The sequence below is a fragment of the Myotis nattereri genome, assembly GCF_964212035.1.
Source record: "Myotis nattereri genome assembly, chromosome: 9".
Taxonomy (NCBI): domain Eukaryota; kingdom Metazoa; phylum Chordata; class Mammalia; order Chiroptera; family Vespertilionidae; genus Myotis; species Myotis nattereri.
The window spans coordinates 47,236,414-47,252,230 of record NC_138084.1 but is presented as its reverse complement, the minus strand read 5'-3'; the positions used below and the strand labels follow the sequence as shown (position 1 = coordinate 47,252,230).

The window sequence follows — 15,817 nt, the reverse complement described above, 5'->3', positions numbered from 1 at the left end:
CGCTCGGAGAGCTCAGGCTTTTTTCCAACAGGAGGGCCAGGCCCTCAGCCGCTGCTGCAGATAGTCTCCCCCAGAGGCCCAGCCAAGGCATGGAGACCACCCATCCTGCCCTGCCTCCAGGGTGTCCTCCAGAGCACCCCCTGTCAGCAGTGGCTCAAGCAGACCTGGCACCCTCTCCTGAGAATGGGGCCTCCCTGACACCCACTCCCACCTGCCCGTGCCCTGTGGCTCGCCAGCAGTTGTCCTCAGACAAGGCTGCCACTCATTCTGCCCAATACTCTGTGCGGGAATTCCATGCACACACCGAATCCACGTCGCAGCAGACACGAGGTGCTGCACGGGCACCACTGCCATGGGTGGGAGCCACAGTCCAATCGTCAGGAGGAGGACTTGGCAGCAGATTCCTTGGGTGTGAAGCCACTTCCTCCACCAAGATCTCAGGCCTCGGTGTTTGGCCGGGCAGGGGGGGGGGGGGGGCCACAAAGGAGTGCAGGAGACATCTCGGCCTGAGCTCCATTCTCAGACTCCGGAGAAAAACCCCTGCCCACCCCTCCCGCCATCCCCACCGCCTCCTGCAGTTTCCCTGCACTGACCACCTTCTGTGTGTGTGTAGGTCCCAGAGCCACTGACGAGTCTGCAAGTCCATGTGAATCCTTTGTGCCTATAAAATAGACTCTTCCACAAAACACATGTGAAATCATCTAAGTGATTTCAGTTCACATGAGCAGCTGCTGGTGAGACCCACAAACTCACACACCCATTCCAGGATCAGAATGGCAAGCGCAGACAGATACATTTCAGGGCCAAAACCCTTTCACCCACAGACGCCCTGTGATGCCAGCTGAGGGCTGCCCAGCAGCCACTCCCATCCAGGCCCAGACCTGCAGCTCAGACCAGCGCTGCACCTGCCACAGGGAAGTCAGCTCACAGGCTCGTTCATGGGGCCCTGTCCTTGACCTTGCCTGGCCCCAAGTGCTTCTTAGAAAGTTGTGTCCATGAGCCCCAAGTGCCTTTTGTGGTGTGGGGACCCCTGTAGAGCCTCACAGACAAGGACTCAGTGCTCTGACAGACTTGGGGGCTCAAGGCCGGTGGGAGGAGGCCCGGGGAGGTAACAGGGTCATTCTTTTGACAGCTCTGAGACCTGGGTGGGATGTGGCTACTCCAGGCAGAGGAACCTCAGCCTGGACCTGTACATGAGGTCTGAGGATGAAACACAAGCTGGGCGCTCCTGACACACGGCCCCCAGCCACGGGATTCTCGGTCACATGCCCCTTGGGACCTAAGTCATTCCCATCATGGCACCCCCGCCCCCGCCCAGCCTGTGCATGGCCAGGCCTCCGCTTCATCCTTCCTGTATGGTTCTTCCTCCTCCGTCCAGCACTGACACCCCATGCGGCCCAGCTTCTCTTACTGTGGTCGGAGCACACAGACCCCCTGTCCCATGCGGAGGCCCAAACACACGTGGGCCTCAGAGCAGGGTGAGCCCTCTGGGACTGTGTCTCCCCACCTTCCAGGCAATTCAGGCCGTGGGTGATGGTCCCCAGGTGGGGTCCCAGATGCAGAGTGAGTATAATGGGATCCTCAGTTGTTTCCTGTGTAACAAGTTGTACTTAGTCAGCAGAGCGATACTAGAGTCAGGCTCAGGGGTCACAGGGGGAGCCTGTGGAGGCTGGGTGGAGGCTGCACCCTGCTTCCCAGGTAGGTGCCAGGGTGGGGCCGGGGCACGGCACGTGGGCCTGCAGCTCTGAGGAGCCAGTGCTGGAGGTCGGTTGGTGTGGACATTGCCCGAGAAGACAACCCTCACCAGATGAGTTGAATCAGAAGCAGGAAGAGCCTGGGAGACTCCAGACCCGTAATGAGCGTCCTGCCGCAGACATCTCACCCCCCACCCCAACCCCACACCCCAGCCACCACCACCACCACCACATGGACCTCCAGGACTAGGAGTGGTGGTGGCAGGGGCCACGCCTCTGTGATTTGCCAGCTGTGGAGACGGTTTTGTTACATGTTTAGTGCTGACTTGTCCCAAACTTAGGTACAGAAATAAATAGGATGTGTTTTTACCAAAAAAAAAAAAAAAAAAAAAAAAGAAACCACGCTTATAAACCAGAGGCTTATGCTGCTTCAGGACCAAATGGACCCTTTGAGACCCACTAGGTCATGCCTTGTGGGGGCCAAACCTTATGGAGGTCACACCTTGGGGAGGTCACACTTTGTGGAGGTCACACCTTGGGGAGGTCACACCTTGGGGAGTTCCCACCTTGGGGAGGTCCCACCTTGAGGAGTCAAACCTTGGGGAGGTCCCACCTTGGGGAGGTCCCACCTTGAGGAGTCAAACCTTGGGGAGGAACGTAGTGAAGCTCACAGAACATATCAGTGGCCTATCCGGGACCTAACACATATCCCTGTACTCCTAGGTCTTTAAACTGCTTGGTTTTACCTTATTGCCCAAAAAACTAAATTAAAAAACACATACACACACACACACAGAAAACGCACAACTCCTTCTATCCTGAATATAGTTCCCAAACAGGAAACTATTTTCCAATAAATATTTTGACTTCCTTACAAATGCCTGTCAACAAGCCATAATACACAGCGGAAAATAAATCTGTAGCTAACATCCGAATGGCTCCTTATGACTTACATCAGCACCTGTAGGATAACTTATTTCACAATAGGAGACAGAGACTTCGAGAAAATGAGTTGTTTGCTATTTTCTGACGACTTTAGGGTTCTTTTTACTGTCTCTCCGTATTTGTATTCAAATGTGTGTATTTTGCCTTAAAACAGTGATCAAGTTAGCAGTATAACTGGCTTCTTGATGTGGGGGTGTTGGTAAGACCAGCCCCTGCTACTCAGAGCCATTTGGGGGTAGCAGGAAGAATAAAGGCTGACGTTGATGGAACATCTGTATACTAGTCTAGTTTCTGAATAACCTTCAGAGTAGGTGTTTAATCACCGTTGTTGAAGAAGCATAAACTGAAGCTCTGGGAGAGAACGTGCCTTGCCCAAGGTCACACAGCTAGTAAACTGAGGCAAACCTCAGGCCGGCTGGCCTCCACAGCCTGTGTTTCTCCCGCACTAAGGAGCTGCACAGGGTTTGACCTCCCTGGGTAGGCAGTCCTGGCCTCCTCTAACCACCTGCCCCGTCCCTTCTTTCTCTCTTAGGAGTGCCAGCTTCTCTCAGGGCACCAGGGCCTCCTTCCTCATGAGGAGTGACACAGCTGTACAGAAACTTGCCCAGGGCAACGGACACTGTGTCAACGGGGTCAGCGGTCAAGTCCACGGCTTCTATAGCCTCCCCAAGCCGAGCCGGCACAACACAGAATTCAGAGACAGTGCCTACGACCTGCCCCGGAGCCTGGCCGCCCATGGCCACACCAAGGGCAGCCTCACAGGCTCCGAGACGGATAACGAGGACGTGTACACCTTCAAGACGCCCAGCAACGCCCTGTGCCGGGAGTTCGGGGACCTTCTGGTGGACAATATGGAGGTGCCGGCCACCCCCCACTCAGCCTACCAGATCCCTAGGACCTTCACCCTGGACAAGAACCACAATGCCATGGCAGTGGGCGCTCCTGGGGACTCAGCCATAGCTCCCCCACCCAGACCCCCCAAGCCAAGCCAGGCAGAAACACCTCGCTGGGGCAGCTCTCAGCAGAGACCCCCCATCGGTGAGAACAGCAGATCGGTCTCTGCCGCCACCATCCCCAGGCGCAACACCCTCCCGGCCATGGACAACAGCCGACTTCACCGAGGTCAGTGCAAGCCCAGCTGAGGTCCGGGGGAGGAGAGGTAGCACGGGGCTTCTCAGCAGTTTGCTAGTCTGTAGCCATGCATGCCCAGGGGACATGAGGACCAGCCTGGTCACTGACATGGTTTAGACATCATCCATCCAGCACTGGAGGCTGTTAGTGGACACCCACATGGTGAGAGTGTAGCAGACCTTCCTCAGAGAAACTGGTATTCTACAAGGGAGATAGAACAGTCTTGTTTAACCACATTACAGCATATTATGGGTTTTGGAAATCTAAATCATAGTGTTTTATTCATTTATCAATCAAACCAAAGATTGCAAAAATCAACTTAGAGGTCCAGTCCAAACTGGAGCCAAACCTACATAGATGAGCAAATCTAATCTAATAAAAGAGAAACATGCAAATTGACCATACCTTTGCTACACCCCCAAGCCACGCCCACCAGCCCATCAGAGCGACTATTTGCAAATCAGCCCAACCAAGATGGCAGCTGGCAGCCATGGAGCTGGAGCAAGCAGGAGGCTTGGTTGCCCCGGCGATGGAGGAAGCCAAGCTTCCCGCCTGCCCTGGCCGGCTGTGGGCTCCGCCAAAGGCAACAAAGTTTCAATTATAGAAGATAAATAAATCCCAGATACCTGCTTCTAGCCAGCCTCTACTGGGAGCTTGGGTGGCTGGGGGCCATGGCCAGCCTGAAAATGGCCCTCAGCCCCTCACCCAGGCTGGCCAGGCACCCCAGTGGGGACCCCCACACTGAAGGTGCAGTGGCCAGCCTGCAAATAGCCATCAGCCCCTCACCCAGGCTGGCCAGGCACCCCAGGGGAAACCCCTACCCTGAAGGGGCTGTGGCCAGGCTGCAAACAGCCCTCAGCCCCTTACCCAAGCTGGCCACACCCTCAAGGGGTGAGGGTCCCTGCTGGGGGGCTTGACCACCCTGCAAACAGCCCTCAGCCGCTCACCCAGGCTGGCCAGGCACCCCAGCAGGGACCCCCACCCTGAAGGGCTGTGGCCAGCCTGCAAACAGCCATCAGCCACTCACCCAGGCTGGCCATGCACCCCAGCAAGACCCCCTCCCTGAAGGGCATGTGGCCAACCTGAAAACGGCCCTCAGCCCCTCACCCAGGCTAGCCAGGCACCCCAGCAGGATGCCCATCCTGATCCGGGACACCCTTCAGGGCAAACCAACCAGCCCCCACCCATACACCAGGCATATGATAAAAGGGTAATATGCAAATTGACCCTAACAGCAGAACTACTGGGAATCACTGGTCACTATGACACACACTGACCACCGGGGGCAGACGCTCAATGCAGGAGCTGCCCTCTGGTGGTCAGTGCGCTCCCACAGGGGTAGCTCTGCTCAGCCACAAGACAGGCTGACGGCTGCCAGCACAGCAGTGATGGCGGGAGCCTCTCCCGCCTCCTCAGAAGCGCTAAGGATGTCCGACTGCAGCTTAGGTCTGGTCCCCGCTGGCAAAGTGAACATCCCCCAAGGGCTCCTGGGCTGCCAGAGGGCACAGGACAGGCTGAGGGACACCCCCGAGTGCACAAATTTTTGTGTACCGGGCCTCTAGTATTAAAATAAAATTAGATCTTCAGAACATTTCCGAAGCCCCCCTTGAATCTGTGTAAAGTCTGAACTTCTAACTTCGACTGTCACTCGTTTCCCACATAGAGTACTCCAGCCCTGCACATAATCTCCTCTGTTCAGTGAAAAAGTCTAGCATATTCATGCCTTTTGTTTGCATTTGCTTTGTAACTTGCAAAGCCTGTTTTATATCTGCTCTGTTGTTGAAGCCAGTAGTACCCTGAGAATTTGATGAGACAGAGCCTCGTCTCCATTCCACGTGAGGCCTGAGGTAGTTGAGACACTTGTTCAGGGGCAGAGATGGGCCTTGGACCTGGGCCCTGACTGCTGGCTCAGCACTCTGCAGTCTTGCAGTGCATCACCTGTTTGATCAGTCACCCCGCTCTTTGGGACAGAGATGGCAGGGACACAGAGAACATGACCCTGCCCGTCAGAGAGCTCTCACACAGGTAGGGAAGTAAAATCACGTGTGTACATCAGTCAGGAGTCAGTGGTGGCCAGGTGAGTGGCCCAGGCAGTAAGGGCTGTGGTTAGAAGAGAGGTGCATAAATGAGGGTGAAGTGATTGGGGCTCCACATAGATGCCAGCACTGGAGCTGGGAGCCTGGGAGGAACTTCTGAGCTGCAGGGAGATGTGACAGGGTAATGCCTGATCCCAGGGCGGGGAGGAGTGGCTTCTGGAATCTCAGCAACACGGGAAGGGTCTGGGGGAGGGTCTGGGGGAGTGTCCACACACAGGAAATCGTGTGTGCATCTGGTCTTCCTTCCTCTGCCACAGCTTCTTCCTGCGAGTCTTATGACCACCCTCAGCGAGGCGGAGAGAGTGCAGGCCGCTCTTCAGAGTCCATGAGTGACGGAGTCAGTTCTTTCCTGGTGAGTGGCCCCAGCCAGGCGTCCTCGGGCCGGCTCAGATGGGATAAGGTCACCCGAAGAGAGACAGTATCTCCCTCTTAGGACCCTGTCTAGTTCTTGTCTCAGTTCAGAGCCCAGGGCTGAATTTTGAGTTTGGTTTGGTTTTTTTTCTTCACCTGAAAATACGTTTATTGATTTTCAAAGAAGGAGAGGGAGAGGATGAGAAACGTCCATGTGAGAGGAAGATCGATCCATTGCCTCCCGTATGCGCCGTGATCAGGGATGGAACCCACAGCCTTCTGGTATACAGGATGATGCTCGAACCACTGAGCCACCCAGCCAGGGCTCCCTGGATTGAGGAACCTGCTGTAGAGAAAGCGTGTGTACTTAGGTACACTAGACCACAGGCTCACCAACCCTGTGGGTAAACAGGAAGGTCTAAATGCAGAAGGCCCAGGCTCTGGGAATGCGGATCTCAGGCTGCATCCTCACCCGCCAGGTCTCCCCTGGGGGAGTGGCTGTGTGACTGCAGGCATAATTATGGCTTGAATGTAGGATCCCAGGCCGCCCTCTGCAGTGGCTGACCACAGTTCTGCAAGGTGTCAGGCCCCAGCTGAGCAGATTGGGCCTGGCTTCAGGTGCCTGAAAAAAAAAAAATGGAAATTAGATAACCAATGCAGAAGCAGTTTAGTTCTACTTCTGGATGCACAGGGCAAGAATTGAAGGAAGGCCGTGGTCAGGGTTGCTGCATTGCACACTCTGGCAGCTCTGCCTGCCCCGTAGTCACCCTGAGAGCTGGCCTGAGTAGCGCAGCTGGCCCAGCCCTCACCTGCCAGGGCCAAAGCCTCTGATATGCTCCTGGCCCAGCGCAGGGCCTGACACACTGACTTCCCAATGGTGAGTCCACACTGACGTGGAGGGAGGTCCTGAACTAACCTGTGCAGCCATGGCCTGTGCTGCCTGGGGCAGATGGAACACCTCATGGGCCCAGCCACTAAGGAGATTTCATGCTAAACATTTATCAAAAATTACAAGGAGTCCCCAAGGGAGCCCGAGAGCTAAAAGGTTCCCAAAGGGGGACTTCCTGTTGCCCACTCTTTCTCTGGTTTCCCAGGGTCTGCCTTATAGCTTCACGGCGCACCTCACTGGTCGTGCCTTTTCCTCCCTGGTGCACAGGTCCTCACCGCTGTGGTTTCTTCTTGCCAGTGATGCTGTATTTCTTTCACTCTCCTTCCTAGCCGGCGAAAACATTCATAGGCCGATCAGACAGCACCAATTCCGAAGACAACTACGTGCCCATGAATCCCGGCTCCTCCACTCTGCTGGCCTTGGAGCGAGCAGGTGACAACTCCCAGAGCGTCTACATCCCCATGAGCCCAGGACCCCATCTCTTTGATCCCCTCAGCTACCCTGCAACAGCCCTTTCTATGCATCGAGGCTCCAGCCGGGGGAGTGAGATCCAGCCACCCCCTGTCAACCGCAACCTCAAACCTGACCGCAAAGGTAAGTCCAATCTTTCCTGGTCCCGTCTCTGGACAATGGCCAGGGGCTGTTTGCATTCATTTAGCAATCAAGTGGGTCCTGCACTTTTTAACACCCCAAAGTCTCACACACATGCACTAACCCTGCAAATGCATCCCAGTGGTCTGGCACCTTAGGGACTGGTTGAGGGAGAAGCCTGGTGTCCAGAGCTGCGGGGGGGGGGGGGGGGGGGCGAGGCTCAGGACAAGCCACATTCTGGTTTCAGCTCCACCACCTGCTGACGTGTGACTAGAGACAAATCATTCTGTGTCTGAGCCTTGTTTCTTCATTTGTGAAAAGGAGAATATAATACAGTGATGGCGAACCTTTTGAGCTCGGCGTGTCAGCATTTTGAAAAACCCTAACTTAGCTCTGGTGCCGTGTCACATATAGAAATGTTTTGATATTTGCAACCATAGTGAAACAAAGACTTATATTTTGATATTTATTTTATGTATTTAAATGCCATTTAACAAAGAAAAATCAACCAAAAAAATGAGTTCGCGTGTCAGAGGTTCGCCATCACTGATATAATACGTACCTCCCAGAGGAATTGAGGGGCATAGCTACATCTGAAAGTTCCTCCTTGTGCATAAAATGTTGTGCAAGGGTAACTTGGAACAGTTTAGATCTGGGCAGAGTGGAACGGGCAAAGCAGTCTATTAAAAGGTCCACTCTGACGTAATAGAAAGGTGTGAGCATTCAAACCAGGTAAATGGGGGTTGGAATCCTTATCCAAGACTTCCTAGGTGTGTCTGGGCAAATCCTTTAAGTTCTCTGAGCCTCAGTTTCCTTATCTGTGAAGTGGGAACAGTAATTCCTGCCTCCGGGGTTGTTCAAAAGGAAGCATCCCGGAGGTTGACTCTGGTCCACAGCAGGTGCTCAGTGAAGTTGGCTCTGTGTTCCCGGCCTCTGGACCAGGAGGACATGCTGGGGTTCCCGCTGCTCCCACCTCAGGCACCAGCCTTGGATCCGTGGCAGGGACTAGAGGGAGAAGTCGAGTCACCTCTGGTGGAGATGAGCCCAGTGGGTCTGGTCACCTGGGAATTCAGGTCTTAGCATTTGAATGGAAGCCTGCAAGGCTGTGGCCTTCATCTCCCTCCACTTTAGGGTCAGAGGTGGTCATGCCGGCATTCTCCCATATAAACGTCCTCCCTCATTTCCCTACATGGTCACAGATCTGGAGAGAGCAACCTGTTGTCAGACCCTCTGTCCTCACTTTAGAATCAGAAAATATGATTCCTGTAGACACAATGCAAAAAAAATCTGTACTTTGGCATCTGAAGACAGACTTCGAGCACATCGCCGCTCAGCCTGTGTCCCTCTGTGAGACCAGGATGAATCTGAGGGCACTCACACTCACCCTGTGTGTCACATGTAAGAGTGACATCATTATTCATGGCGGATAACACAACTTTCCTTCCTGCTTCAGTGAAGCCAACCCCACTCGACCTGCGGAGCAACACCGTCATCGATGAGCTCCCCTTCAAGTCCCCTGTCACCAAGTCTTGGTCGAGGGCCATGTGAGTGTCTTTCTGGACGTGGGAGGGTGGCCCAGAGCCGTCGGGGTTGGTGAGGGGGCCGGTGGCCAGGCTGGGAGTCAGGAAGGCTGCAGCCCGATGGTAACGCCGTCAGTAGCTCGGCACTCCCTATGTCTCCGGGAGCTCGGCTCCTCCTGTGAAGGGGGAACAGTTGTATCCACCCTGAATCAGCTCCTCACCTGGTAGTGATGTGTGGCGCTCTGAGGGCAGAGGTTGGGGTGGGTGAGGGTTGGGGGCCCTGTGGAGGCTGGAAACTCCCCGGTTTACCCTTGCCTTCCCCCCACCACAGCCACAGCTTCAACTCGAGCTCCTCCCAGTACTGCCGCCCCACCTCCACCCAGAGCATCACCAGCACGGACTCAGGAGACAGTGAGGAGAACTATGTCTCTATGGTGAGTGCCCCGGGCCCAAGGCTCAGTCCCCACTCCACTCACTCCGCCCAGGGATCCCACATTACTTGCTATTTTGTTTGCTGCTGCAAACCTTTCCTGAGCCACATGAGGCGATGAAGACAGGGTCCCTACCCGCAAAGAGACCGCAGTCATAGGGGCAGAGGAGGCCTGCCTGTTGTGATGACACAGGTGGTGTGGAGAGTGCAGCTGCAGGGCAGGCTGGGAAAGGTGGAGGACAACAAATGACATCTTGGGGAGACTGGACTTTTCCTGTGGGAAGGAGGGAGCCCCAAAAGGCTTAACAGACCAAGTGACTAGACAGGTTTTCAGAATAAACACTGGTGGCAGGAGCACCTTCAAAGTTAACTCCTTCTTCTATCCTGTTAAAAGCCTTTCAAAGTAAAAGACCTACCCTTCACTCCCTTACGCTGTTGTGCTCAGGGCCATGAGCATGTGTGCAGAGGGGAGGCGCACATGGAAGGACTCTGGAGGCATAGACACAGGCAGCGTGGCACAGGGCCTCCGAGATGGCGGGGAAGAGAGGACGACTGCACAGAATAGGGTGGTTGCTGCACATGAACCAGCCAACCAGGGGGCAGACAGAGCAGAAGACGATCGCCCTTCTCGCTAGCATGGGGCTTCGCGAAAATCCTGGGCAGTTTACCTGGGGCCTGGACAGAAACAGGACCCTCCAGCAGTCCCTGAGGGGCTATTGAGGGGGTGGGGCCCCTTGTGGAGATCTCTGACGAGCTGGGGGAGCACACTGCTGTAGGCCATGGGTGGGGTTTCAGAGAAGCAGATTTGCTGCAGAAGACTTCCCAGCGTCCAGTACACAAAGGGAACGGGCTCCCGTCATGGGGTCAGCAGGCGAGGGCTGGGCTGTGGGGGAGCCTGCGGGGGCGGGAGGGAGCTGGCCTGGAGGGAAGGACAGCTCAGTGGGAGGAGTACAGGTTTGGGAGCCAGCACAGACCTGGTTCCCGCCCCTGCTCAGCAGCTGTACAACCACAGGCCACACCACGGCTCTGAACCAGTTTTGTCTTTGTTTTAAAAAATTAGGATTGCCATCAGGGTTTAAGTGAGCACGCGCCAGGCCCTGGCCCGGTGCGCGCCTCCAGGGGGGCCAGCAGCTCCAGCTCCCAGAGGCGAGCTTTCCGGTGGGGGGTTAGGCCAGTTCCCAAACTTACTAACAGGACTTTCCTCCCTGTGACAGCAATACCCAGTGTCTGCCTCGCCCATTCCCAGTGGCACCAACAGTCCAGCCCCGAAGAAGAGCACCGGCAGCGTCGATTACCTGGCCCTGGACTTCCAGCCAAGCTCTCCAAGCCCCCACCGCAAGGTGCCTGGGGTGGGCTGGGGTGGGGGTGCCTACGCCCCAAACAGCAGCACTCCCCTCTTGCTGCTTGACTGTGCTTTCGTCCGGGTCTTACAGGGCTCACATCACCCCCTCCGTCCCCCCCTCAGCTCAGGTACCTGGGCCCAGGCACGTGGTCAGCCAGGCCATTCCCTGTGCAGAGGGGCAAACAAAAGCACAGAGTGAATGAGCGACAGACCCGGGACTCCTATGTCCTGGTCCCAAGCTCTCTGAGCAGAGCTCACTGCCTGGTGGATCCCAGAGCCCTGCTCTTGACGCAGTGGCCTGAGGGGACTCTGGGCCTAGGCCACCTCCACAGGACGTACAGATCTGCGCAGTCTAGAGCAGGGCAGGCACTGGTCTCAGCTCAGGTCCCCTGCAGGGATACACAGAGGCCTGTGGCTGGTGCTGCTTGGCACCCAGCACATACCCTCCCCTGGAGGAGTGGTCACGAGGTGGGCGGGGACAGAGCTGTGGGCCTGGGTCCTCCTTGGGGCTGGAGGGATGATGCCGTGTGGAGTGGAGGCTCTAAAGGCCACTTTCAGAAAAGGACAAGACTCCTACGGCCAGCCTGAGCGGCCAGCGAGGCCCACCTCCTCTCCCGGGACAGCGTCCTGGGGCTCCCCGCCAGCCCCCTCATGGGGACTCACAGCACTTCTACTCCCCGCTCTGCCCGCAGCCGTCCACATCGTCTGTCACTTCCGACGAGAAGGTGGACTACGTCCAAGTGGACAAGGAGAAGACCCAGGCCCTGCAGAGCACCATGCAGGAGTGGACAGACGTGCGGCAGTCCTCGGAGCCTTCCAAGGGTGCCAAGCTGTGATGGGGCTGCCAAGCCTGGAGAGGGGCCCAGGCACTGAAGTTGGCTCCTCCCCAACTCCCCTCTCTCCTCTCCTGTTGCCCCTTCCAACCTCCCCTCTACTTGGCCACCCTTGGCTTCAAAGCACTGAGGTCAGGGACCCTGAGCCTTTCCTGGGAGGTAGGCCCCCCAGGCCCACCTCTGGTTTTTACCAGTGATGGCCATGCCTCCATTCTCCTTAGTTAGGGCGCTTGCCAAAAGCATCCTTCAGCCACTTCCTGCCCTTGAGACCTGAGTACCTTCCAGGTGTGTGGAGGGAAGTGCCGGGGCTCGGAGCTGGACTCCACACCTCACCTCCCTCCCAGCCCCCTTGCCGCTGCCTCTGGGCTGCCTCCTTCAGTCCCGGAAAAGCCCATCGTCTCACTGACCAGGACGACGAGGACCAGCAGGCCAAAGTGGACATGGACTTTATCCCTTTCTGTCTCAGCAGGGGAGAGGCAAGGCCACCAAAAGGTGGAGGAGTTGAGAGGGAAGATTAGAGGTGGTCTCTGGGCACAAAGGACTTAGATCCCCAGCTGCACTGCCCCCCTCCCCACTTTCAGCCAAGTGGCAGTGCACCTGTTGCAGGTGGAGGGGCAGAAGAATGAGGACAAAAGGAAGGAAAAACTGAGGATGAAGGGCAACAAGAACAAGGAAAGGGCCATAGCCCAGGAGATGGAGAGACAAGGACACAGCTTGATCCTCAGGGGCCGGCCCTGGGAGCTTCCCCAGGACCTCCTCAAGTTCCTGCCACCTGAGGGTACCACGTGAGAGAGGGCTTGGGCGGGGCTGGATGGTATGGGGTATGGGAGAGAGGGAGCCTGGGGGGGCACTGGAGGTGATGCAGGGCCTGAGGGACGACCCTGGGACAGCAGTGGGCTGAGCAGAAGGCAGTGCATGGACACAGGGGGGACGGGCAGCAAGTTTCTGCAAGATCAGCAGTGCAGGAGGTGCAGGTGACTGATGGATGAGAGGCAGGAGTGAAGGCCTTGTGGAGACAGCATAGCAAATATACCCAAAGGGCCCGGTGGAATGGCCGAGGCAGTGCTGTGGGGATCAGGATGGAGCAGAAAGTGAAGGAGAGATGTCATGTGAGGGGAGTGGTGTGCGTAGTGTCAGTTCCCAGCAGTCATGGATGATGGGGAAAGCAGTGCAAAGGAGCGAGCAGGGCAGAGCCTGGAGGATGACGTGGGATTCGGGCCAGGGCCTGGTGCCAGCTGAGTGTTTCTCAGCTCCTCTCACACTATGTTGAACCCTCACAGCCCAGGTGCCATGTTGGACTCAAACCTGGCTGCAGGGACAGGAGGGGGGCTTCACCTCAGCCATTTTCTCCTGAGCCAGGGCCAGGGGGGATCTGATTCTTATGTTAAAAGTTCTTGGCCAAATTTTCTAGTTTCAGAGGGAACTGGGAAGACGAGATGTTTGATCCTGCCCTGGGAAGTAGACCATCCCAACAAAGATGACTTCCCACTATACTGAATGGAGGTGGCTACTGCTCTTTCAGTTTCTGTGAGTGTGTGTATACACCTCTCACCAGCGCAGGGCCTGACCACTCCCTAAGAAGTCACATCCTGGAGAAATTACTTCCTCCACAGTAGCCCCTCCTCCCGTATCATCACCCAGCACATGTATTAATGGCTGCTGGGACCAGGCTCTGGGACAGGCACTGAGGACACAAGGTATTGGTAATGGCCATGAGAGACTGAAAATGCTGCTGTCCCCTTCCTAGGACGAAACACAGCCATCCCGAAGTGGCTGGAGCATGAGTGAGGAAGTGAGGCTGCTCCGGGAGGTGGGTGCCAGGGCAGGCGTGGGAAGGGGCTGAGATCAGACAAGGTGGCTTCTAGGGAAAGGAGGTGCCTGAGATGGGGCTCAGAAGAAGATGGGTCAGATTTTTAAGTGGAGGAAAAGGCTTGGCGAGCCTTGTGCTTTGGGAACAGAAGACCTTTGGGAGTACGGGTCCCTGGCTCCGTGTTCCTGCAGGGGAAAGGGCAGTGGTGGCCATGGCCTACCATGAGCAGGTGTGCCGTTCCCTCTATCCAGCCCTGACTGTGTCCCTAGGAGGGGAGCTTTTAATGGCACCACCCCTGTGCCCCCAAGGCTACAGGTAGGCCCAGGTGTGGGTGCCCTAATGTCAGTATTTTCTGGATGTGCCATGATGTGGACTGGCTGGCGTCTTCAGAGACTGTGTTCAGATCTAATCTGCAAGGAGCCCTCCCCTCAGTTCTTGGTTCCTGTAACTCCCAAACTCTCAGGGTAGAGATGGAAGGAAGTACAAGGGAAGAGGACACTGGCTCACAAGCCCCACACTACCGGGTGTTTAGCACATACCTGTCGGCTCAGTTTAAGAAACTGGTCCTTTGGCCTCTTGGGTCAAAGCTCCCCTCTCCTGGTGGCCTGGCAGGACTAGGGTTGCTGTCTCAGCACCTTTAACACAGGACTCCTGCCTGGGGCGCCCTCCCCCACCTCCAGCTCCACCTCGTTACACATGGCAGAGCAGGAACTGAGAAAAGAGGGAGAGTTTGCTACAGGGAGATGTCGCTCCCTTGGACCTTGGTTTGCCCGTCTATGAAATGGGTGGTTAGATTAGGTCTCTGAGGCCCCTGATAGGGCGGATGCTCAGCTGTTTTAAGGGAGAACTCCCTTCCCTGTGGCCTCTCTCGAGGGTCTGAATCACTAGGGATGGGCAACACCCAAACATTAGCCAGTTAACCCAGTCTCTTCCCTGGTTGAGTTTGGTAACCTCTCCATCTGAAACCACTCAAACTTGCCCCATTCGTAGGACAGAAGCACAGCCATTCTGCAGTGATTGGAGCACAGGCTCCACCCCAGTCTGCCCTTTGCCCCCTTACCTGCCATGGGGTTAAGGCCTCAGCCCCCACCCCGCCGCACCCTTTGACGAGCTCTGGAAGCAGAGCGTAGTGTGTCCTGCCTCTCTCTGGGCCTCCCTCTGCAGAGTGTGGGGGATGAGCTGACCACAGGAGCTTAAAGCCCCGCCTACAGGCCGTCATCCTGGGACCCCAAGCTCTTTGGGGCTAGGTCGGCCGCCTTGAGGGGGGTCCCACTGGAGAGTCAGGCTGTCACGTGCTATTTGGTGGGGTGTGTGTGTATGTGTGTGTGTGTGTGTGTATGTGTGTGTGTGTGTGTGTTGGTTACATGTCTTGAAGTTTAGAATCCTTCACATGGAATTGTTGCTGTTTTTCAGGAACAGAGATAGGCTAGGAGAAGTCCAGGCTTGGGTTCTTGCCCTGTTACCATTTAAAATTGACATTTAATTTTTCAAATCACTGTTGGTGCCTAATCACTTAAGTTATTAATTTATTCTGTTTTCTTTTTTAAAAACAAAAAAATTGTAACATATTTATCCTGTGAGTAGGTCTGGGGTGGGGCGGGCACGGGTTTGTGTGGGTCATTTTTGCTGTGGTGACACATGGTACAGGCCTGACGCGTGCAGGTCGCTTTTTACTGTGGTGTTGGAGCAGGACAACAATAAAGTCCAACGGAAGCAACCAGCGTGGGCTGCCGTGTCTGCCTGTGGGAGGGGCTGGGGCGGACCAGGCCAGCCTGTGAGTCGTGTGTCAGCGTGAACACATGCTCAATGAGAACATGCTTTCTCGGGGTCCTGGAAAGGCTCTGGGCCAGCTTTCATTTTAGCAGAACGTAACTGCTCCTTGGCGAGAAACTTGGGCACTTTTCTTGGCGAGAAGCGAGAATGAACCCTCCTTACCTCAGAATCCGTCCTCCTGGTGTGTAAAATGGGAACTGCAGTAACCTCCGCCAACTCATCTTTCTTAGAAGGCACCCTGCCCGGGACTGAACAACGAACGTGCCTTGGCGCCCGCAGACCCTCGGCCGCTTTTGCTGGGCCCCGCAGCGGACATTTGAGGGTCTATGACACGTGGGCCCAAACGCAACTCCTCCACCTACAGCACAAGCAGGAGGCCTTGAAACCAAGCCCTGGCCACACCACTGGCCGC

At 56.0% G+C, this 15,817-nt stretch overlaps 1 protein-coding gene across 1 annotated transcript in view; it reads left to right on the top strand.

Annotated features, from left to right (window-relative positions):
• Window positions 1-15,347, top strand: part of GAB2 (GRB2 associated binding protein 2) — a 161,348-nt gene extending 146,001 nt beyond the window's left edge. The window contains exons 4-10 of the mRNA XM_081100105.1: window positions 3,172-3,761; window positions 6,124-6,218; window positions 7,436-7,700; window positions 9,151-9,241; window positions 9,549-9,651; window positions 10,862-10,987; window positions 11,682-15,347. Of these exons, the coding sequence (XP_080956231.1) occupies window positions 3,172-3,761; window positions 6,124-6,218; window positions 7,436-7,700; window positions 9,151-9,241; window positions 9,549-9,651; window positions 10,862-10,987; window positions 11,682-11,825 (1,414 nt within the window). The 3' untranslated portion in view covers window positions 11,826-15,347. The remainder of the gene's footprint in view (window positions 1-3,171; window positions 3,762-6,123; window positions 6,219-7,435; window positions 7,701-9,150; window positions 9,242-9,548; window positions 9,652-10,861; window positions 10,988-11,681) is intronic.
• Window positions 15,348-15,817: the final 470 nt, after the last annotated feature.